This window comes from Clavelina lepadiformis, chromosome 6 (assembly GCF_947623445.1).
Source record: "Clavelina lepadiformis chromosome 6, kaClaLepa1.1, whole genome shotgun sequence".
Taxonomy (NCBI): domain Eukaryota; kingdom Metazoa; phylum Chordata; class Ascidiacea; order Aplousobranchia; family Clavelinidae; genus Clavelina; species Clavelina lepadiformis.
This window is the reverse complement of record NC_135245.1, coordinates 18,444,331-18,468,843: the sequence shown is the minus strand read 5'-3', so window position 1 is coordinate 18,468,843 and position 24,513 is coordinate 18,444,331. Positions and strand designations below refer to the sequence as shown.

The 24,513-nt window shown below is 37.1% G+C and overlaps 2 protein-coding genes across 3 annotated transcripts; both read right to left on the bottom strand.

The window, feature by feature from the left end:
- Positions 1 to 426: 426 nt before the first annotated feature.
- On the bottom strand, positions 427 to 7,690 carry LOC143463125 (paired box protein Pax-9-like). Of its 2 annotated transcripts, none has more exons than XM_076961503.1 (5): positions 7,462 to 7,690; positions 4,666 to 5,334; positions 2,879 to 3,108; positions 2,395 to 2,704; positions 427 to 1,218 (listed from the first exon to the last, which is right to left on the bottom strand). In XM_076961503.1, exons 1-5 carry the CDS (start codon positions 7,565 to 7,567, stop codon positions 1,145 to 1,147), a joined length of 1,389 nt encoding a protein of 462 aa, XP_076817618.1. In that variant the 5' UTR covers positions 7,568 to 7,690; the 3' UTR covers positions 427 to 1,144. The 2 variants fall into 2 exon arrangements, with proteins under 2 accessions (XP_076817618.1, XP_076817619.1); XM_076961504.1 differs by lacking the exon at positions 7,462 to 7,690 and adding an exon at positions 5,872 to 7,441.
- Positions 7,691 to 14,744: 7,054 nt separating this feature from the next.
- LOC143462313 (actin-related protein 2) lies at positions 14,745 to 23,212 on the bottom strand. The gene is made up of 11 exons (XM_076960427.1): positions 23,083 to 23,212; positions 22,741 to 22,851; positions 22,334 to 22,482; positions 22,189 to 22,255; positions 21,311 to 21,383; positions 19,940 to 20,076; positions 19,113 to 19,198; positions 18,742 to 18,805; positions 18,155 to 18,300; positions 17,778 to 17,910; positions 14,745 to 15,870 (listed from the first exon to the last, which is right to left on the bottom strand). The coding sequence occupies exons 1-11, from the start codon at positions 23,128 to 23,130 to the stop codon at positions 15,700 to 15,702; spliced, it is 1,185 nt and encodes a 394-aa protein (XP_076816542.1). The 5' UTR covers positions 23,131 to 23,212; the 3' UTR covers positions 14,745 to 15,699.
- Between the last annotated feature and the right edge of the window lie 1,301 nt (positions 23,213 to 24,513).

Sequence of the window (24,513 nt, the reverse complement as noted above, 5' to 3'; positions counted from 1 at the left end):
TCGTGTTTTGCCGACTTTATTTGGATTAGACAATCTTCTCCGAGCTTTTAACGGCATCCATGGACAATGGCGCAACTGATATATTGATTGCCGCGCGAATTTATTTTGACGGATTTTTCCATTTTAAACGGAATAGAATTTTAGGCCGATTTCCCCAAAAACGTCGGCTTTAAGACAACGTCGGTTCGGGGAGCACTTTCTGTTTTTCTTGGTTAAAACAACAGCCTATCTGCTGGCACGCTGCTACTGATGGTTTGGTTTGTTGTGTTGTTTTTTTTTTCAAGAACTTTATTTGTTTTTATCATGCCGGATTCCCGCCTTGAGTGATTTGTCGAATTATCCCGAGATTAAATGTGCTATCTCGGGGATCGTAATCTCCTCCAAAAATTGAGGAACCTACTGAACCGGGAGACCGACACACAAATTTATCAGATATTTTATTCAATACATAGTAGGCACATGGCTTAATATTTGCACTTAATAGTAAATACCGACCCACACTGAAGGAAAAATCAGGTTTACAACAAAGAAAGACAGCGAAGCAGGTACATGCATCCTATATACTTCGTACATGTAAGAGGTTAAAAGAAAATATAAAACAGGTGTTAGTTTGAACTAATAAGGTCTTGTACGATTAAGGCATTTATCAACATGACTACAAAAGCACATAAAAAAAGAATACACATAACAAAATAAAATTCACGCAAGGCAACTTTTTGTTTTCTACGGTTTGAAGAAACCATTATGTGCAGGTTTTTTTAAAAAAACAATGGCACTATAAAGGAGGCAACGCATATGTATGTTTTACTGTTCATGGCTAATGTATGGCTCCTCTTATAAGGCGTTGGCAGTATGCAAAACCAAAAAATTAAAGCGGCTAATAAAAAACTGGCAACATATAAGGCGTTCGAAGCAAAATAATGGAACAAAACGTTTGCCTCCGCAAAAATATCTATGATGTTTTTCTCTATGCTCCAACTGGTCGAGCTCGTAGCAGACATACCGTAAAGCTTTCTGAGACCTTGCAAAAGCGCTCATCAACCGTGTCCATCCGAATACCACCTAGACTCAGCATCTTTAATCATGCCAGAAATTCTTTTCCGGTCTTTCAGTTTGTCTTAGAAGCCGAGCTTCGTAAGCAAATTTATGACGCTGATGCAGTTTGTGCTTGGTTTCTGGGTTCTATTGACGACTTATTTCCGTTTACTTTTCCTTCCCCTATTAATAAAATGAGATATTAATATCAAATTAAGCAAAAAAATTGGCCAATAATAATAATTTAATTTTAAAAATTAATTTAAAAATGTAAATCCAAAATCTAGACTCTAGAGCAGGGGTGTCAAAGTCAATCGCACCAGGGGCCAAAACTCAAAACTTATTTAAAGTCGAGGACCGTAAGGATAAAACTTGATTGAACGTTTCATGACACGAGTACATGAATTGGAACAGGTAGCGAAACAACAACAAATTTTTGATGTTTTTGACGATTTTTGACTGGGTTATTTTTGATTATTCTTCTCTTACATCATTATGTTTCATTCATCTCCTTGCAAAAGCATTAAAGAATTAACAAACAATAAATAAAACAGCAGCCCAGATTACAATTAAGCGATAGAATAAATCGATTTGTTCTATCGTATGATGGGGCAACTGTTGTGCTGCTGTATTGTGCGATTTGTAATAATCTTGTTTCTTGCTTGAAAAAAATAAGTTATATTGTACAATGATCTCGAGGGCCGGAAATAGCTCAATGTATAAAATAGCATTGCGGGCCAAGTTTTATTGTCAAGCGGGCCGGGAGTTTGACACGTATGCTCTAGAGGGTTGTAAAAAGTTTAATTAAAATAGATATCGATTAGATATTGTAGTTGTTACATCTTTATGGGCAGTAATACTAGTTTTAAAATAGGGGAATTTATGGTCACTATGTTTCGAAAAAACATTCTAGTTCCTAGCATGTTTATAAGAAGTTGTGTTGAGAATTCAAATGCTTAAGGAACAGAATATCGTATTGGTTATACTTGTTGACAACAAGAGTAAAGTTGCAGGTTAGGCATGTATTTATATGAAGTGCGTTTTGTTACCCAGCCGGCTTTAAAATTGGATTCTTATCATTCAGTACGGTACGGTAAGTAATAGGCCTAAGTATTACGATGCAAGAATCATAACTGTGCCTACCCCGCCCGTGATAAACTTGTGGGTGGTTTCATGCCTTCATAGGCCTACCAGTGGCTTAAGTATAACTTTTTATGCTTACTTGAGTAAAAACGCTTGAATCGTCAGTAGTAAACTGACTCGTATGGCAATATTGGAATTTTGGTCAACAGGTGTGCTAAAATATTTCTCTTGTACAACTACCGATGCAATTTAGCTTAATTTAACTCATTTACTCACCATTTGCGGCATGAGTGGGATCAGACTGCTTAATTGCGGCATAAGGTGAAAGGTATGTCCCGCCATTTTGAGTTACCGAATGATGCGTTGGAAGCATCATGCCGTTGTTTTCCACACCGTTTATAGCTGCTGGATGCGGTATACCGACATGCTGCTGCGGCCACGCACTTGGGTGACCGTACGGCGGCATGTAGGCTGAAGTCGGGTATGGTGCAGTTGAAGGTTGTATTACTGGGGCATGCGTCGGCATAAATGCTTGATTTGTTGATGACGTAGCGTACTGAGGAGCGGGCTGCTGAATGGGTCTAATCTGATAAATAGAAATCACATAACGTTTTAACAAACAAAACTGATATGTATGAAAACCCGTACAGCAACATAATTTTGGATTTTTTAATCGGTTGTTTGATGTACTTCCCGACACCGCATAAACCGTAACCGTATATACCGCAGACGTTAAAGATGTACGGTCGTCGATCGTTACCTCATTGGCAGTTGATTGCAGATTAGTCACGTTGGGTCGATTGTCGGGTGAATTTTTGCCCAGATCACATAAGTTTACCGAAGTCACTTGACTGGGTGGCGTGACTCCGTACGCAGTCACTCCGTTCCATTCCTCGATTTTAGGGATCATGTGCGGCACGGACACGGGCACCAACTGATGGTGGTAGTTGCCTCCGCTGTCTAACGGGACGGGATTCGTGTGACTCCCAGCTGAAGAAAAGAAAAGTAGGTTAAGTAACTTACAACGCAATTTCATTCAGTTTTTTAGTTTCTAGTCGGCCCTAGCAACTGCCCATGTATTTTTACATTTCGCCGAGTTCCAGGAGATTTGTTTTAAGTTGTGTCTGGTTCGCATCCTTTGCATGCATGTGCAACACGTGCGTATATGCGTGTATTTCCAAACATATTGTTTACTATGCTGGCCATTTCACGCTATGTCAAGTTACGCCTTTTATCGCGTTTCTAAGCAGCCGTGGCGGTTTCACTCCCATGCATGACGTAGTATTGCGTACCGTTGTAAACCGGCTAAATTAGAGAAGTAACAGCGGACAAAATGGCGGTTAGAAACATATTGCGTTAACTTTGTCGACATTCTGCCAAACTCGGCTGCGACAAATCGTGGAGTTTTCGTTGTCGATGCACTATAGCAAATCCACAAAACTTTTACGTACGTTACATCATGCATGATCGCAAAACAAGACCATCGTTTCTTAGACAGCCATTAGGCGTCGACAGTCTACATAGGAATGTATTTTACGGCGATTGAAAATCGAAGTGCTGCAAAATCTGTTTGTTTCGTGATCAGCGACCAAGTGTCATTGAAACAGAATCTTACTCAGGTGCGAGTCGTCCGAATGCAAGCTTCTATTACGACTGCTATATCTCAAGATAGCTTCTAAATTTACTGCCCAAATGACATATGTGGAAATATAACCCAGTGCGAGCACTAGTCCGTTGGAAGCATGTCGATAGCTCTTCAGATGCGTGCAGGCCGTAACGTTTATTCAAAGAAATTTCCCAAATATGTAAGCCTGCTTGTCACCATGACTCTATGTTCTTAGTTTTGAATGAAATTTTATTTCTACTGTCTTGTATCGCAAGTTGTAGTGTATTCTATGCTTTTAACTCGCTATTTTAGCAGCTGCCGAAATTAGTGCTTTGTGATTCTCAAGATTTGGATAAAAACAATATGTTTGAGGTGGCTATTTCAATGTCACTCCTTTCAATAATTATAGCCAAGGTTCTTGGAATCTCGTTATAGGTTTGCGCACAAAGGAAGCCGTTACTTGGGAGTGCGCGCAAGTTTCAGTTAAGCATGACAACACTATGTACACTTTTCAAGGCTAATTTAGGCGGACAATCCTCTCTGTAATAATTGAGGAGAGTGCAACGAGCGGTTGCATTCTTTTGCAGTGAATGTCTCTTTCGTTGCTTCTTCTTAACGTGAGTTGACAAAATAATTACAGCAATGCGTCCTTGTCACACTGAACCGGTTTTTTCACGCCCTGTGTCGTACGTGACGTAATGGTGTATATTGCTATATTCTTATATGTGCTGCGTACATCATATTTTTTTTGCTTGCGAATGAAATCTCTTGGAAGCGTACAGCCATTTTCACTGTGGCCGCAACCGTCCAAAACAAAGAAAATTGCTATATAATAGGATCTACAATACGCAGCTCCATAAGATGTGCAGCCAGATATAGCAGTTAATAATTAATTAGCGCTATCAAATGGTAAACCAATTTTAATAGAAACTTCTACTCACCTTGGCTCATGTGTGATTGGTCAAATCGCGGAAATCCCAGGATTTCTGTCACGGAATGCGAGTAGGAGAAATGTCCCACCGCTGGGTTGCGCAGCGTGGACGTGCAATTGGGAATAGTGGGCTTGGTACCAGGTGGGACCACGTAGGGGTTATAGATTGGGCTGTTGTAGACGCTTGAGCGCATCGTGTTCGTTTGGGTTGTGTTTGGGTTTTCGTTCTGTCCATTCGACGAGGGTACGTAGTTGGGGTTTAGGGGGTTGTGGGGATGCAAAACGTTGCCAATTTTGTTCCTTAAAATCCGGCTGATCGAGCTCACGGACGGCACATTGTACTTGTCACATATGGAGTCGCTCAACAACCGATCTCGAATCTCCCACGCGAATATTCCCGGATCCCGAACCTTATATTCTTTTATGGCTTGCACCACACCCGGGGTGGTCACCCTCGGTTTGCTTCCACCGATGGCCCCAGGTAGAATAGACCCAGTCTCGTTGTAACGAGCCAGGATCTTGCTCACACAGCCGTGGGAGACCCGCAATTGTCTACTGATGTCACAGGGTCGTATCCCGAGTTGGGCTAACTCAATAATTCGAACCCGGATGGCGTTTGGTAGGGGGCGACCGTTGACGAAAACTCCGCCAAGCTGATTCACTTCTCCAAATGTTTGATCTGGACGTGTTCATTGTGACATCACAAGGGAAACATAAAAAAGAAATAAAAAGAATTTGTTGTTACAGGGGTCAAAAGAGAGCAAAAACAAAAAACAGCGAAAAAAGTATAGCTATTAAAAATTTGCTTACTGCTTAAAAAACATAATAAGCTCTTCTAATATGGTTGGATAATATATTTTTCAGTGTTGTTTCAAAATGGCGAAAGCTCACAAAGAATCACAAAGTACGCGGCAAATTAAGCACTGCTTTACCGCAAAATAAACTATATCGTCCCGTTGACTACACTTAAGTTAAACTTCCTCACTTTTGAGGGCTTGGTACAAGTCGTTACGCCTTAATCGATTTCACTGTAATTAGCGGCGCAACATTTCGACGCAATTAAAACGAAAATAAAACTCAAAGATTCCAATCCACGTTTTCAGCATCAAATCTTTACACAAGATAAAGAAAAAACTTATCTAAGAGCAAAAATAAGCAAATGTCATGTCCCATGCAATTAACGTTTCATAGGTGTTAAGTGTTACTGCTGTTGTACCTAAAACTTCTTTTTGCTTGGCGTGAAGCCTGCTAAGTGACAGGCGCTCTGCCGAGGTGAGGGAGGCTGCTTCTAATCCCACGGTTGTTCGTAAGCAGGATAACATTTCAAAATGTAAAGCTCAACTTTACAAAAAATTTCTTCTGTAATTTTACATGAAATGCTCTTAGTGATTCAAACGATAGCAAACAAAAATTCTCTTCTGTGCTTATTAAAAATTTCCAGCTCTTCCTGCACAGCTCCATCGTCCTATTATTTTGACGAACATTACAAACGGTACAAATGCATCGACTCATTTTATTTCTAAGCTTGCAAAAAGCATGTCTTTTATACGTTTTTGCATGTTTGCATCTTTAACTTCCTTTTTTCTGTGACTGTTGCTGTCAATTGCCAAGGTCTTTTGCTTCAAGAACAAAGTACACATGACCTTTGCTTTTATCTGGTGTTTGACGCAAATTCTTTGTAAATTATTTTTAATTACCGGAAAAAACGAAACTTTTAATTTCTGTTCGATCCGTGCGAGAAATGCTCTCGTTCTCTCAACCGTCTTCACGTATCTGCGGCCAGGTACCAGGCTTTTGTCCTATTCAATGACACTCTTGCTTTGTTTTCGCATTTGACACCGATCAAAACCGTTTCACACAAAAGCCCGCCCTCCCCTATTTCGCTTTTCAAATAAAAACAAGTCACTCGCGCCGCCCAAAATCATTTCGATGGTCGCTAAAATAATAAAAGCGAGTTTGAGTGGATTTTATAAGTTAAATATTCTTTAATCCACTTCAAAACAAACCAATTGATACTAAACAAAATTCAGGGTATAGCAAACACTGATGTTCCAACTCCAACTCTGTCTATTCACAAACTTTTCTATTTTTTAGCAGTAGCTTATATACTGCTTCTGAATAAATCGCTGAGATAAGTAATGTTTGCCGACGTTCAACAGAGTTCATATACCGATAACATCTTTAGATATTATTGGGTTTAGTGTTGATTAATTGTTTTCTAATGTTACTCCGGTCGATAAGCGCGAGTTACGCTCATTCCTTAATGACCATCCATATTTATAAAACCAACAGCAGTTCGCATGATGTATCGTATTGCGTTGTTTTCAGAATTAGATGTAAAAACAATTGTTTCAGTGGACGCATTTATCCAGTCTTTGCTTAGAATTACGACGTGATTCCAGCAAATTTGGACAATAAGACATTATGACAACACAAGGCTCTTTGTTTTCCTTGTCTCAATCTACGAAAGATAGTTTATGGGATGATCAAAGCCGTATTTGTCGTTTTGGTGAAACGAAAACGCGCTTTAACTTTTATTTATACAGTGAATTTTATAAACTCTCTTCATGAAAAGGCAGATGCGCGATTTATACAAATTTTTTAGTTTAGTTAGCTAATTAATTAAATAACTATTCACATCAAGCTCTCATTAATCCAATTTATGACATTGGTAACTCCAACATTCAGATACAAATTAAACTTAAAGTATAATACATACATACATACATACATACATACATACCAACAAACAAACAAACAAACAGTTTTCAGTTTTGAAAGCAAAAATGACTAAGATGCTACTCACTGTTGTTTCCTGCGGAGGTTGGCATTATTGAAACCATTCCAGGATTCTGCAGCGGGGAACTGAATGTCACCTGTTGGGTCTGGGTTGGGACTTGCATGTTAATCATCGCTGGACTTTTTCCAATTTATACCGGTCTCTACTCAATTGTTGGTCAGAAGAGAAAAACTAATCTATACCTTTTGAATATCAAATATCTTTTACACACGACTGAAATTCAATAAGAACTCGGAAAGCTGAAATAAAAATATATTTTTCAAAAAATTTTATCCTGAAGAGTTTTTTATGTTTTCATTACAAAACTAAAAGCTGGTGCGTTATTTTTCGTTGAGGGTTTTTATTCTAAAACTAACAACTTTCGTTCGATTTGTATTTTTTGTCATAATTTGCCATGCGCGTGGTTTACGAAGCACCTGCGAAGCACATGCTGATTAACCATGTAGAATTACACAAACCATTCAGGTTTGCGCGCTTGGTCTAACTTTTTATAAATTGCTTGAAAAAATTACTAATATAGCGCCTTGGTCTATCTTACTGCTTATACTTTGATATTATGATTTCAAATATCGAGGCAGAAATTATCAATTCGATTACACATGAAAAATAATTCATTGCGGATGGGTTTTTCTCTTATATCGAATACTTTTTTTGTTAACCTTAATTTAAAAAATAAATATTTATGATAATAATACACAAATGCAAAGCTTCACTGAACTCGGTTAAACGTTCTACCCGTAAAAGCGTAAATAATTAAAAAAACTTCTTCATTTTATTTCTAAACTTATCCATATATGAAAATGTTCCTATTTGTTCCAAATGCTCTAAGCCAACCCCTCAGTGAATGAGTGGGTTTTAATCTTCGAACTGAAGTCTTTAAGGGCGCCCATGCCCCACTCTGGGTATATACGGGGGTTATGAACCTTTTTCCCGTATCCTTTCTGTCCTTCCTCACGTATTGTCATTTTCGAAGAGTGACTACGGTCCTGTTGTTTTTACGGCCTGGGTTAAATGTGTTTGCGTGAGACAAGACCTACTGCCTCCGTAACTTTTCATAATTTTTTTTAAACGACGCAAATTTTGTATATGTCACAATTTTTGTAAAAACCTTTGGTATTTTATTCGTTTTAGTTTTTTTATCCTTTTAATTTGCGTTTAATCAAACCACTAACGCAAGAAGCAAACTTAAAAAATAAATTACATGAAATAAACGTTAATCAAGTGAAATATATTTCTATTGTCCAGTTGGAGGTTTCAAACAAACGTAAACGTATTTCTAGGCTTCTAACACTGCATACAACCGAGGTGCGTCTTCGTCAGCATGAAAAATAATCTCGACAAGTCATCATTCGAACAATTTTCTCATGTTGTAGAAGTGACGTCCTTTTAAAATGTGGGGTCAAACGTTGACGTAAGCATGGCTGGTAACTTTTGCATATAGTGTTTTCATCCGAACTTCGTTGAGGCTTCATTTTAAAGCGATGCCAGCGGCGTTTGAAGTGAATTTGTACTTTTAGCTATTTTTTGTGCGGAGATCCACGCTTGGTTTAATGTGGCGGAACATAAACCATTTTGAAAGAAAGCGTATATGAAAGATAAAAATAAAAAAATGTAAACTTGCTTCAAACCAGACTGGATTTAAAACCAAATGCCGTACTTCTTGCTTTCAGATGAAAAACTCAGACGAGATATGCCACCGATTATAATTATATGATACCAAAATAGAATCAGGACGAACATTGTGTTAATATAAGAGTAGATAAAATGGACAAGTGGATAAAATGTCAGCTTGCTAAATGTGAACTAATACATGCCACCAGGGTTTACGATTTACGGCAGTTTTAACGAAATGACGTAGGTATTTTGCGATTATTTTCTTTGCACATTTCGTGGAATTTTTACTGCGTCTGTACAAACCTAAACTTGGCATGATATAATAAATCAACTCACCATGAAAGAATTTGTTTCAAAACCACACAAACCTGAAGGCAACCATTTAAATTTTGCTCGTTGACTTTACGAAAATACAAAATTGAATACTATAGTGTAAATATAACCTCCACTTGGTTAAATAAAGCTTTGTTAGACGGCCTTTGATTAATGGTTGATAAAAATCATAGAATTTGGAAGAGCAAAATCTCTCTTTCCTGGACGAAATTTTTGTTTGATTTCGTTTTGATGACTTAGTATCAAATTACGTAAGGAGTCCTGTCGTCACTATAGGAGCACATTAATCGACGAGATCGAAAAAGGAACGTGAGAAAGCGTCAACTGGATCAAAAAGATTCACGCGTAACATTTGCCAAAATTCCAAACCTTGCTTTTCGTCACCACTCTGTCTTGGCACCTGTGTGAAATTAGAAAAGTCTTTAGATGTCAATTTAAAGTAAATATTTAACATGAATATATATGAAGCGGTGTTTCATCATAGGAACGTTTATTGGGAGGTTTAAAATAAATCCGCGTTGACCTTGAAGCTTTGAAGATGATGAAAAATTTATCGCATCTCGGAATCAGAAAAATCCTTTCATATTTTGAAGATGTTTTTCTGAAAAACATAAATTTCATAATTTCCTGCACGACTTTATCCATCGTGACGAAAGCGAATCTGTAAACTATTTTGACTGCATAAGCAAAGCAATCCCCAATTGCAGATTGGTGACGCCTAATCAGCAAACAATGCCCTCTGTGAACGAACAAACGATTTGTCTCACTTAAGCCAATCAGATCGTCACCAGTCGTCGACGTTTTCTTGAATCAACAGAAATTCTTGGAATAAATCCTGTCATCGTAAAATCTACGAGCGAGGGGGCGGATTAAATCTCCGAGCTACTTGACGCAGATAAAGTTTCGCGAATAGCTGTCCAATTAAAACCCAATCCGATTCGAAAGAAAAACGTGAAACGCGTCGGATTGCTGGGGTCCGCCGTTGTTATTTTTACACGTCTGCATTTGGAGAGGAAATGCATAAGTCGTAAGCCTGCCACTTCGGCTTTCTGGGTACAAAACTTTTGCGGGGTAAGAAATCATTTTTAAGTGTCAGCCAGGCTTGCGGTCCCGAATTGATGAATATCGTTGCGTAACTTAATAGCACTGACCTCAGAGTGGTATCAATGCTCAATATATTACGTTGTCGCATTGCCAGTAACCCATAAAATGTCACCAGAATCTGGTTAAAAGCGTACAAGGTTTAAAATGAGCTCGGATTATTCACAAAATTTAAACGTTTTGAAAAGTGAAAAGGCGAACTCGCTAAGAAGAATTTAGTCACAAAGTATATTGTCTAGTCACACATGTACCAAAACATTCTGTTTATTTTGCTTATGATTCGTAATTAGTCGTTCGATTTTAACATGGCATGCCATCGGACGACCTTCCTCCGTTGTTTAAACGAGTTAAGTAGAGCTTTCTGAGTCACAGGTGTCGTGTTACAGATTATTGTGATTCAGACCTGAACGCTGTCGTTAGTCCAACCCTGGGAATGCCACCTACTTCAGCCTAAAAGTCAGCACTTTTTCGCCGATCACCTAAACTCGCCCCACTGTGAGTGTATTTTCGCATTCCCCTTTACACCGCTTAGTAAATAAAATTATCCCATTTTAACTTGTTGCCCCAAAACAAGGCTACGTGTCAAAGTATTCAGTCACCCAAAATACGATAATTTTTCTCGCTTGTTTGTGGAGCAACAATTCTAAAAAGAGCGTCGATTGTTTATATACAAATCGGTTGTTAAGCGTGTCTTGTAACTTTGGATTTTGCGTAACTATAATCACATTCGCATTTCATGGGATTTATGTCAATAATTGTTTATTGTTTTGAGTGCATTAAGTTTGGAAGCATTTGCACAAGAGCGTGAACACAGAAAATACATGCATAATAACTAACCGCAAAACGAGATCGTTTTGGCAAGCAAACACGAACCTTTTCACGAACCAAATAAGTCGATGATGTCAAAACCTAGTTATTTGGAAGGGTGTGTGCTGGTGCGTTTATATGATGACTTTTATCTTGGATACTTTTACAAATAACGTGCCCAGTCTCACTCGGTCTTTGAGTGCCCGTTTCGTTTTCATTTCCTCGGAATTTCCGAGCCCCCCGATACCCGCTTTAATCTCAAAAAAATCCTTTGAAACAATTTTAGGTCGTGGGTCATTTCTGAGCCTGTTCTGAGGTAGCTTTTACTATTTAATGAAGGACAATGCTTTTGGTAAACTTCGTTCCTAGCCTCAAACGCGGCCGTTTCATGTTTGGTTTGAATCTGCCGTTTAACAGCTATCCATCACATTAAGATTATGTAATCCATTCGGGTGTAAATATGGCTTTGTGTAATCACTTGATATCAAAAAATTACACAAATGCCTTTGAATTAAAACCAGGCACGCCTCGTTGCTTATGAATGGTCAAGGTTTTGATATCAGATTTTAACAGTTGACACTTTTCGCTTTGCTTGGTCTCTATAAGCGCAAGCATTGACGTGCAACGCCGCATAGCAGATAAACTGACACTTTTCGACGTTTTTTAATTGACCGAATCCGAATGAAACGATTTGAAACGATTTTACTGATAAGGTTGAGCTAATTTCACTGCTGCAAAATCAAACCAATGTTGCCTAATTCTTTTGTTTTAGCATTGAAACGCTCACGAACCATAACATATAAAGTTACCAGCGCACAATAAAGCGGCGAACATTATAAAGGCGGTCCCTTACAACACAAGCGTTCGCCCGGTTGTTGTTCGACAGAAATACGGAAGAAAATGATTGTTTGAAACAATGCAAGGGGCGTCGGATAACGCACGGAAATTCCTCCCAACTGCTGTTTGACAAGGATTTGTCTGTTGATGAAAATGATCCGTCCCGCCTATTTATTAAATGTTTGTACAAGCCAATAGACAGTGTTACAAAATGTTTTCCTTTTCATTTGAGAGATCGTCGTTAACGTCTTAATGTAAAGTATCTTGGAATTTTTGTGGAAAAACCCGAACCTTTTGCGAATTATTTTCATAGTGAACAGCGCGACCATACAGTCAAGTCGTTGCACATCAGTTGCCGGACACTTTATACGTTAACATTCACAGTTCCTAACTCATTGAAATGTACTGCATTGCATCGACTAAAAACAGATATCGCAATTGGTCCGTGAACAACAGGTTGAATATATGTCATAATTTCAAAAAAATCGCCAGAGTGTTTCACTTTATGCCTAGCTAGTTGCAAATTCATATATCTCAGCCCACTATGAGGTCAGCTATGGTCACCGGTTGACTGCTGACTTTGATTAGCCCGCCTGCTTGTTTGTTCAGTCTAACTTACTGACCACCCACTCAGGCAATGGTAGCAAAACGATTAGGGCTCTGTAGTGGTTTAAATTGATTAAAATCTATTAAGTATTATTGGCTTTACTCATAGCGCCTTATAACTCAGTTTGAAATATTCGTAAGGTTTGAAATTTTCGTCAATTCATAATTATTTGTCTGCAATCTCAATTCATTAACTAATTACTTACGCTCTTACAGGCCGCTACGTCATAATGAGGTTACCTCAGCGGAAATATTAACTTCGTTTGATGATCGATGAGCAAATATACGGTGATTGCCATCCCGTTATTAGATATTAGCAACGTAGGTAATTGTGAGCGGAAAATAAAACAAACACAGCGTTTATAGCATAAACATGGCATATAATTACATGTCCTGTTTTATGAATTTTTAAGATGGAAGTTACAAATCTTATTCCTAGTTTTTACGTTTTCTGATTTTGTAATGTCGTAAAATAATATTTTGTCAATTTGTCTTGGTGAACAAAGCAATATTATAACGATGCCATTTAGGAAGTGACGGAGCTTGCTCCTGTTTAGTGGTAGTTTGCAGAAAAGTTCTAAATTCGGGCAAGGTCATATGGAAACTATAAAACAAAAAACGTGTCGATTATACAAAACGGATAAGTTCGGTTATGAGGGCTTGAGCGGTGAAGCTTTTTCTTTCAGTTTCTGTTGTGTAAAGACTTTCCACAGTTGGAAGATAAATTCTAATTTGCTACATTTCATATAGCATTGTCAAAGATTTAGTAGCTACGTTTATTGTGCGCTGGTAACTTTATATGTTATGGTTCGTGAGCGTTTCAATGCTAAGACAAAAGAATTGGGCAACACTCGTTTGATTTTGCAGCAGTGAAATTAGCTCAACCTTATCAGTAAATTCGTTTCAAATCATTTCATTTGGTCAATTAAAAAACGTCGGAAAGTGTCAGTTTATCTGCTATGCGGCGTTGCGCGTCAATGCTTGCGAAGAAAAGTGTCAAAATTTTAAATCTGATATTAAAACTAAACAGACTTCACGTGCGCAGTTCTAACGTATGCTAAATATAGCAGCAGAATTAAAGCCACACAATTAAGTCATAGCTTTTTCAAATTATCTTAAAACATTTCAAAAACGATTGTCTGATTATTTGAAATGGAGTAGCCTTAATTACAGTAGAATTCGCCTATATCGACAGTTCGCATATATCGACACCTTTTTTAATCCCCCAGAGCATTTTGTTCGTTTATTGTGACAATTGTAGCTCTTCTTTTCACTCCGGGACGTCATCCCACTTACGACTTTATGACGGTTTAGGTTGCCTAGTCGTATTTGACGTAAATATGATGTCACTATGACTTATTCTGACTTAAGCAGTGTCCACAAATCATCATGTTGGACGCAATCAGGAAATTAGACCGCTACCTCAGAAGCAGTGACGACAACCAAGACAATACGCTGACAAAAATTCAGCAACATGTGTTGAACAAAGCTGTCGTAAAAACAAAACAGAAAAAAATAGCGATATTTTTGCAAGGAAGTAAATACTGCACTGTACCAACGTCATATTGCTCCGCATCAGTACCGTCTGCGTGCATATTACGTGTAAATGCAAGTACCATTATTTTTCACGATCTTTTTTGTGTTGTTCTTTGCCGTAGTGTACGCCAAAACATAGAATTAAACGTCAGTGCTGATTAGAGTACACATTTAACCCTTGCCAGGCCCTTAAATTGAACTAAACCCGGAATTTAGGAACAATTTATATTGATTCGTCTATATTGACACTTTTTCTTCATCCCCTTGAGGTGTCGATATAGGCGAATTCTACTGTATATGATGTATCGACAAAAGTAAGATGGACGTAGGACTGCCATTGTCAAACCGAGCCATGTTTATACACAAGCAACTTACTAGAGACATCTGCTGGCTAAATATTTTGGGTTTATCATCCGTTGGATGGTGGGTCCAACAACATCCATAGAAATAAAAAATCAAGGAATGTCCGTTTATTAGTTGAATGCAAAAATCGACGACTGGACACAATTGATGATAAACAATTGTAACAAAATCAATGCCATTGTGACGCCGCGTTCATGCATAGTGATGACATAAAGTTATGGGGATTATGTACCCTTAAAAAGAATCGATTTTTCCACAATGATTGTTGTAGAAATTTGGTAAGTAGCCTGATAATAATGTTACAGGCAAAGCTACTCAGAAGTCCAAGGTAGTGTCCACTTCATTTCAAAATGATTGGGGTCGAAATGATGCATATCCAAAAATGTCCATTCTGCCGTTTCGATCAATATATTTACACAAGACAGAAAACTGTAAGCTTATAACTATAATGAGCGTCATAAAGTTTATAGTGATAGGAAAATATATGGGTACTTTGCTTTGCTCTTTAGACACACAAAAGCGCGTGTCACTTTTCTAAAGTACTTCATAGCATCCACAGGCTGAAGTCCATAGAAACCGGTAAAACGCTGGATATGCGCATGACAATGCACGTTGAAAACTGCTTAGTATACAGTGTTTAACTAAAATCCAACAAAAGAAAAACATTCACGATTTCCGATTATCACTTTCATTGTTATAAATAGCAATGTAATAATAAGTATTTACAAACACTGCAAAATCTGTGTATACGCTTGCAGTAAAATCATGATTTATTTGGCAGAACTTTGCTGCCCTCTTATTCAAACCAAGGATTACTTTCCACGAATCTAAAGTAACAGTTACAATGCTGTACTCGTACTGCATCTGGTGTTCTTGCGACAAAAATTACTAAAATGATTTCGTAACTTTCCAGTGCAATGGATACTGAACGTGAATATAAAATTTGTAACAAGGATTAAGTGACTATATATGACGCAAAGAATTAGCTCGCTCATTTAATGCAGCTAGCGCTGGGTTACGAAGGCAGCATTCTATTCAAATGGTCATTTACGTCGCTTTCACGCCCAATTTCTCAAGAACACGTAATCCGCACTCTTCGTACTCTTGCCTTGTCATCCAGAAGTTATCTTTATCCTTCATAATGTCAGCGAGAACTGCACCTCCGAGGAAAACCATGTGCTTCCTCCTTGGAGGATCCTCGATGCGAATCTTAAATTTCTGGGAAAAAAACGTTTTTATTTTTCTTCGTTATAACTGCACAGATCCAACGATATCGGAATGGCATTGCTCAGCATAATCATCTTTGGCTGGGTGAGACCTAGCTCTATGAACTTCACAAAACGCATGACTGGTAATGGTTTTAAGCTATTCACTGGTGGAAATTTGACTGAAGTAAACTGCTCTACAGTTTATCTATATGGAACAAAGTATGACTTTTAATCAATGTTGCGTTAAACAGCTAACAATTCTAGAATCTTTACATTATTTTACACTTAAATGTGAATGCTATTCAAAAATGTAAACATATTAAAAGTTAATTAAAACTTCAAACAGTTTTAATTGAGAATGATTAAGCAAGAGAATTAAAGTGCATGGATCATCGCAGGAAAATTGATGAAAAACATTTCCTGAAGAATTGACAAATAAAAAAAGTCTGGTGTGATTATTCATGAAATGTCAACTGGTTAGTAATGATACCCATGCAATGTTTACAACATACGCAGTAATATATGTCGCTCAGCTACCAACATATCAATTTCCAAATCATGATGACTTAAAAATAAATTGAAGTAATAGATACATCAAATGTAAACTGTTTTGTGACAACATAAAGGCATAAATTGTCTGGTAGTTGGTTTTGGGATGTTCACATGCGGTACTTTGTTTTTGAAAATATTTTGATTGAAGTGGATAAATTTATATTGGGAACCATTGTTTAGTTTGTATAATTTATTGTGCTATGACACTGGCATTAAAAGTTTGGTGTAACTATAATTACATATTTTATTGTAGACTGAGCGACATATCTCAAACACATGCTATACAGTAAACTCTTATTAATAGAGCATCGGTTTATGGAGCAAACTGTTTATCGGAGCAGTTTTCACTGATCTGGAACGAACAACGATTTTCCTATTATAAATTCAAATCAAGCAAAGCTAAACAGTAAAACATTGACCAATTCCTTTTTCCTGGACTTTGAATAGGGGCCCGAAATGCACAGTAAATGCAGTAACTAAAAACAAAAACACCCAGATTTCGAAACTTTTATGATTTGCCTTTTATAGAGCTACTTTCGTAATCAAAACAACTTTCATCGTTTATAATAAACTGCTTTTTAGAATAGGGTTTGCCATTCACGAGATGCTCCATTAAGCATTTTTCACTGTATTAACAAGCATAAAGATAGAAAAAAAGTTCTTACCATATTCTGAAGATTTCCAGAAGACCGAAAAAGAAACGAAAAAGAAAATAAACAAAATTGGTTAGACGAGCTTCATGCAAAAGTAGATCTTTCAGTTTAACATTAGCCAAAGTACAGATGTTGCATATTGAGCCATCATGCACATTTTTACCACACATGTACAAGTTAAAATATGAGGAATTATTGCCATCATTAATTAATTATTTTTGATCTTGCACAATGACAAATTAACTTTACATGCACCAAAATTACATAAACATGCCAGAACATTTTAATCACGTTGTTGTTTTTAAAAATTATACATCATTGCAATCTGCAACACGTAAACAAATATTTTTTCACCAGTTAAACTTTTGTCTTTGTGTTTCAAATGCATTGAAGAGAAGTTTTGAGATTTTACAAGTCGATTTGTCTCATGAATATATTAAATTACATGAGCCTTTCTTTGAGAGGGTTCATACGACAATGCTAGGTGATGCCACAGTAAGCATCGGTCGTTTATAATATAAGATTAAGATGTCACAGGTTATGGCATGACAGGTATTATCACCGCGGCTATTTTCCACATTCCGAAAATTTCCCTGCTGATGACGTGTAGTCACCTTGCATTATAGTACAAGCTATCCCAAAGCAAAGAAAGGGTTTATATCAATCTATGGCCTATGCTTATACTTGGGATCATGGACACTGTTGTACATACCGAGAATTTGGTGTGATCTCCTTTCAGCACATGTTGCAAGTAAAGCTGCTTTATCTCTCGTTCCATGCGTGATGGCAGTCCAGGAAACATGGTACTTCCACCAGATAAAACAATGTGCTTATAAAATTCACTCCTGTAAGTTTAACAAGAAGCTGCATAAAACAACCACTCTCAGAGTTTTAATTATAAAAGAATGCTTGGGTTGTTCTGGCGTTATTATTATTAGGAGTTACTATGATCATGGTTTTGCATTTAAGTATCACATGTCATATGAAAGATGACATTTGATAGAATAACCACTTTGAAACATTATCACCAAGCTTTTTACAAAACTGTGCTAAACAAAAGTTATCTACCATTAGAACTAAACAACGTACCTAATATCAATATCTGCCGCTTGAATTGTGTTAAATAGCATTTCTGCAATTCCAACAGATTCAACGTTAATGAGATGAGGCTGAAACAGAGCCTCAGGGGCCTCAAATCTCTCCCCGGCTACTTTCACCAGCCTTCCATCTGGAAGCTGCGGCAGGGAAAAAATTTAATTCCGGATCAAATCAGGAGTAAGTTTTGCAGGAGGTCTAAGCAGCAGTTAAGCTCTACTGAAACTACCTTGGGAAGTATTATAACTGTAGAAATTGTGTAATAGACTGTTGACTGCTTTCACAAATTCTGATTGTATTTTGATTGTTGAATATATTGAAAACAATGGCGAGTATGCCAGCACTATATTGCGACATCTCCCCATGACACCTTAGCAATTTACTACTTATTACTTAATTTAGCACTTGCATCTATTTTGCATCAGTCGAAATAGTGTTAGACTTCTAGGTGTTATAAAAGTGCCAGCATAAATTTTTTAAAGTGGTACAGTTCAACGTAATAACACCCATTGCTATTGTATACAATCCTGATTATGCACACAGAATAACCATTAAAACACAAAGCAAGTTTAGACTTATACCTTGTAAGATTCCACCAAGTAAGTTGTTTCAGTTGACAGCTTCTGCTCCTGTTCTGTGTCATAACTGAATGCAATGTGCACAGTAGCATTGTAGAAGTTACTCATATATACTCAAAGATCTAATACCTTGTTATTATTCCTACTACTAACTTTGAGTGTTACAGTATTATTGTATATATTCGTCATAGTTCAATGTCTAATGTGCATATTTTAACATTATTACTTTCGCTACTTTATATTTTCCTTTTACATATTTTTACGCAAGTATTATATTATAGCTTCATAATTAATCAAATATTGTAACAATAGATTGTACTATGCCATTCGCCAATCATATATATTGACTAATACTATTTTGCAACAAAACTCACGCAATGTAACAAAGTTTTTCTTTCATCATTCGAACAGTTTCAAAGTCGGCTGACTGGTTAAAAACGTATCCTCTCAGAAGTAGCAGCTGTAAACAAAACAAGTGAAATCCCAATCAGTCAACCCAAGTAACATCTTGGCCTTGACCTACGCCTACATGCTATGCAAATGAGCCAGGATAGTATAATGTTTGTTATAATAAGTTTTGAAAGTGGCCAATATTACAAGATCAGAGGTTCCCAACAGGTGCGTCGACTTTAAATTACAAGGGCCCGCAAACTTACATTCACTACAGATAATCAAAATTGTAACAAAATATTTTTTATGCTAGATGTTGATCTACGTATCCTGCACAGTTCAGTCTTCAGTCTTGAAGTTCACTGGCAATGTTACGTGTTACTTAGGTCTATGTGATGTTATAACTACCACGATGTACATAATAAAGAGATTGGCCATTGCTGGGTGTAAGCTAAACAAGTTTCGACTAGCTAGAGCTAGGCAGTTGCCATTTCTAATTGAAAGTGCTGTTTTTCAGAAATAATCTTTTTAGAAAGCAGTATTAGGTTCTGTTAAGTGCTCAAAATATATATATTAAGTATCGCTCAAAAACAGACGTCGACAAAGAAATGCGCGTTGCCGTTTCAAACAGTACACCATGATTTAATGCGGTTTGCCAAAGCACATCAACGCTAAAGTATCACATTAAATAACGATTTGTGACAGTTTTGTAATGCTGTGCATCATATGATTTTTTGGGTAGATTAGTGCATCAGGAGTTCAGATAAGTTGGGAACTACTGCACTAGATAATATCCAGTATAACACACTACCTTGATCAAATAGCGTGTGATGTTCCGCCCGGCCACATCTAACCTTCTTGTCAAATGTGGTAATGAGAAACCCTCATAGACGGGACAGATATGCGAAACACCATCGCCAATATCAACAACAATTCCAGTCAGTAAACCTAAACGTAATCTTACTGAACTATACCACAACCAAACGCTATAAAAGTTTAAGTAGTTATAGACAGCTTTACAATACAGTGAGATCTCGTTAATCCGGACCCCGATGAACCGGAATCCCCGCTATCCGACACAAAACTGCCGGGAACGGATTTCTTCCCATGCATTTTACCCCTTTAATCCGGAAACCCCGCTGTCCGACTCCGACACAAAAGTTTTGGAACAAATGTGCTAAATCAATAGCAATAAAATCCGATAAACCGGATTATTAACAGTTATGCGAAAATGATTCACGATTGTCCTAATACAGTATGTAGTTAGTTGACGAAACAATAGCCGATTATCTACGCATAATAACGTTGCGGTCTTTATTGATTCAAAAGTACAGTACTGTACAGCATTGCGCTTTGTAAAAAAATTTAGCCGTGCTATTCAGTATGCTTCATCAGAGCCACCATCTAAACGTACAAGAAATACTATGAAATACTGTACAGTATTTTAGAAACGAAAAAATAAATTGTTCATCAACAGTATCAAACAACGCTTCCGCGGTCGCAAAAAAATACGTACAGTACATCGGTTGAGTGCGGCAATCTATTGAAGACATACTGCTGCAACTCAATCGTGCGATCAGCTTTTGATATCGCATTGCGCAAAGATTAGAAACAGGTCAAAGAAAGTTCAAGACTGCTGGTCCCGCCGGAATGCTTCGCCATGCAAGAGCGGTTGTCAAACCGATTTGCGGCCGCATGTTCGTCACTTCTGGCTTAGAGCATTCGTCTTTAATACGGTGGTTCTGGGGTTCGACACTGGGTCGGATCATACAAAAAGTATAATTTTATTTTAGTTGCTGTCCAGCCAGAAACTCGGTACTTAGAATTGGAGTAAGGTGCATACTGCGTTTTGAACACGGTGATGCATTTGCAAGATTGATTGATTTTTTACTTTCCGATAATCCGGATACCCCGCTAAACCGACATTTTTTGACAAAACGAAGTGGTCCGGATTAACGAGGTCTCACTGTATATATATGAATATCACCTACGAAGATTAAAAATACAAGTCTACTTAGTATATGCAAGTTAAATTGGTTTTGGATAAAGTTTAATTTTAAAAGTTAATATTAGTAAAACGTTTAAATAAACTTGACATATGTAACACAGGAATCAACATATAAAATTAACAACGGCCTATGCTACGTAAGTCACATCATGGCAAACAGTATGCCAACACTACCTTGAGCATAAAGGGTAAGAACTGCCTGCACTGCAATGTAACAGCCATCAAACTGGTACTTTTCAAACATTCTCTGAAAAAAAAACATACCATGGTCATATATATATAAATATTAAAAGCTGAACAAATTTTGTAACATTATGAAAAAATTAGAATTCAACCGGTATGAGTTTTTAACCCAGCACCGATGTGGTTGAAGTTTCTAATGATACCCGATGTTTATGTTTACTGCTTAAAAGGATTCTATACTTGAGGTGAAAAATAGTTTCATTATATATATGCAGAGTGTACAGAAAAACATAAATTGGAAAAACACTGTCACAACAATAAATTGGAAGAGAAATCTCAATATACAAAAGGGAACACTGCCTAAGAAAGAAAACAACTTTTATGGTATGATACACAATAAATCTTTATCATCGGACTACAGATAAGTCTTTGCACAACTTAAACTTGACAATGATTCTTCACCACTTGAAACCCAGTTATCAAGCTTGGCTGCATACATTTTCAAATCGTTGTATTTTTCATTTGATATTGATGTTTTTAGGTTTATTTAGTCTTGCCCATATTTGCAACTGTTGATCAGGGCCACTGAATACGAGTAAGTGTCATCAATGCCTTACCCAAGCACATCACAATGGTGGTTACTGAACATGATGTGTATGGGCATGGGCTCTGTGGGCCACTCACTCTAACTGATCTGCTACTGAGCCGATAAAACGTGTCTACATCCTACTATGCCAAGCTGTTAATAAGGTAATAGAAGAAAATATTGCTGATATTATCATCTCCTTATATATCATTCTGGTTCTAAAAAAGTTATATAAATGTTGTTTGATTTTATTGTAGGCCCCATTTCTGTAATTCACAAGTACCTGAATAATCTGTTCCCTGTTTTTCATTGGGTTCATAGGGGGTTCTGTCAACAATACTTTGGAATTTCTGAAAAACAAATGAGCTTGTCATTGCAAAAATGAAGACAGGTGAAGTGGTCCAAATTAAATGATTACAAAAAAACACCTGGGGTCTATGTCAAGTTTTTCAGGACCAAACGTGTAGTCCCATAAATGCTCCATGTCCTCCCAATTTCGAACAATTCCATTTTCTATAGGGTAATTTACTTCTAGTTGTGACCTGAATAAACTGGCATCATCTCCAATCATCAAATCCTAAACATCAATTTCTCAGTTTAATGTCATTGCTTTATTAATGTGGGATACTTGCCATTTACAGTTTCAGGTTCTATAAGCTCACACAATAGTGACATTAAAAACTACAAATTGTCCAACAATTGAGTTTCATGTAAACAAATCCACTGCTTTTAATGGCTTTTACTTCTCAAGATAGGTTAAATATGCTTGTAATTCAAATAGTAAGCCTATTCTACTCATATGTATTTCTAAATCCATAGTGAAGCTTGCAATTACCTTAATTTCAACATCCCCGACTTTGGTTGTGGATCGCAATATTGGTCGACCAACTAAGGCAGGGAATATGTGAGCAGGAAAATTTGAACCGCCAAAACCACATTTCACAAACTGAAAATATCATGAAGCACATTTAACTTAGTGAAATATGCACAATGTTAAATCTGCTATTCTGAGAACGAGAAGAAATGATTTTTCAAATGATAGAATGCAAACATTCACTTTTTTGTTGTAAATAATTATTCTAGGGTAAGAAATTTGCAGATATAAACATTCATTGAACTTAAAGTTTAACAAAGTTAACATTAACCATCTCAATAACCAAAAACAGTTGCAACTTACCCCTGTACCATTGTCACACACCACCACCCGCCGACCTTTGCTGTCCATTTGAAAAAAGTTATCTCTGCTTCACAATAAGACAAAATATGCTCAAATACTCTAGTTGGCTAAACAAAGAAAACGTTTTTGAAAATGATATACTGTATATTTCACTCTCAACCCAACTGGAAACTTTAGCAGTTTTGACGAAAACTTGTGTGTGCAAAAGCACAAATTTTGGTGCGACGGCATGCAACAAAGTCTTAATTCTTTGTTAAGTTATTATAAATTTTATCGTTCAAGCAACCAACTTTGATGATGTGTGTGTGTGTAATACAAATCGATGTGAACTTGTAAAAGTTAGGCGTCCACGTTGATGAGTTTTTTGCATGCGTGTGCAGCACTTTCAATTATGACCTTTAAGTAGGTCTAAGTCAGTTAAACTGAAAATAGGAAGCAAATACTATTTTCAGTAAGAACTTGAATGTATCAAAAAACCAAAAATGACAAGGGCTAGAGCACAAAATTAATCGAATGCAAAGAAGTGCACACTTAGGTGTACAATTACACAGTAATGTACACAGTTTAATGTTGAATTTGGTTGTAATTCGGACTGCATAGAATGGCCGTTTTCAGCAAAATCTTGCATGTGCCCAACAACCAAAAATGATAAGTACAGGTGCTTAGAATGCTCAGATGCAATGGAAGTGCGCTCCCTTATTACACATTTTGACTCATTCAATCTTTAAATCATTAAAAATTGAATGCACAGAAGTTTTGTCCAAGTCAGTGAGTGCAAAACAACACATGTTAAGTGCGCCATTGAAGCACGAATCAATAGATCATTAGTATGGTGTGCGCCTACATACCAAACTCTGCAGTCTGGGTTGTAATGATTGTCTGAATGTACACAGTTTTACATGGTATGGTACAAAAACACTGAAACTCCTTTAAATAAAACAACATTGCAAAAAAAACGGAGACACACTACATAAATGTGAAAGTCAATTTACAAACAAAAGTTAGTTTGACGGGCAATGTACTCGAATCATGTATTGCTATACTTTTGCATTTCGTGTTCTTGCCTAGGGTCTTAACTAAACAGCCTGACTTCTCTGATTATACCGGTAGCTGGGTAGCCTAGCATACAGGCATATGCTTGTATGTGGGCGTAAGTTGATTGCATTTTTACCCAAATTAAGTCTCGTTAACGAAAATAAATACCTTTGTTAATGTCTTATTAATCAAACAAAAATCGTTTTGATAACTTAAGCCTATTAACTTTCAGTATGTGTTAGTTTAAAATTGTGGCAGAAGTTTTCGCCCTACCCATATTTCGTCAAGATGCAGGATTAGAGAAGACATTGTGACGCACCTGACCTTTCACCCCATCGTCCTGCTACAAACCGGTTCCTTGTTCGTTAAGTGTCGCTATAACACGCAGAAGTGTGA

Bases quoted from the DNA above. Each gene is read 5' to 3' on its own strand.
- LOC143463125 (XM_076961503.1), bottom strand. From the start codon at position 7,567: ATGATTAACATGCAAGTCCCAACCCAGACCCAACAGGTGACATTCAGT. The intron at 3,109-4,665 runs GTGAGTAGAAGT...TCTTTTCTTCAG, and splicing joins CCAATCACACATGAGCCAAG to CTGGGAGTCACACGAATCCC. The intron at 2,705-2,878 runs GTAACGATCGAC...TCTATTTATCAG, and splicing joins TGCAATCAACTGCCAATGAG to ATTAGACCCATTCAGCAGCC.
- LOC143462313 (XM_076960427.1), bottom strand. From the start codon at position 23,130: ATGGACAGCAAAGGTCGGCGGGTGGTGGTGTGTGACAATGGTACAGGG. The intron at 22,483-22,740 runs GTAATTGCAAGC...ATTGATGTTTAG, and splicing joins TCGGGGATGTTGAAATTAAG to GATTTGATGATTGGAGATGA. The intron at 18,301-18,741 runs GTATAAGTCTAA...TCCCTGCCGCAG, and splicing joins ACTTGGTGGAATCTTACAAG to CTTCCAGATGGAAGGCTGGT.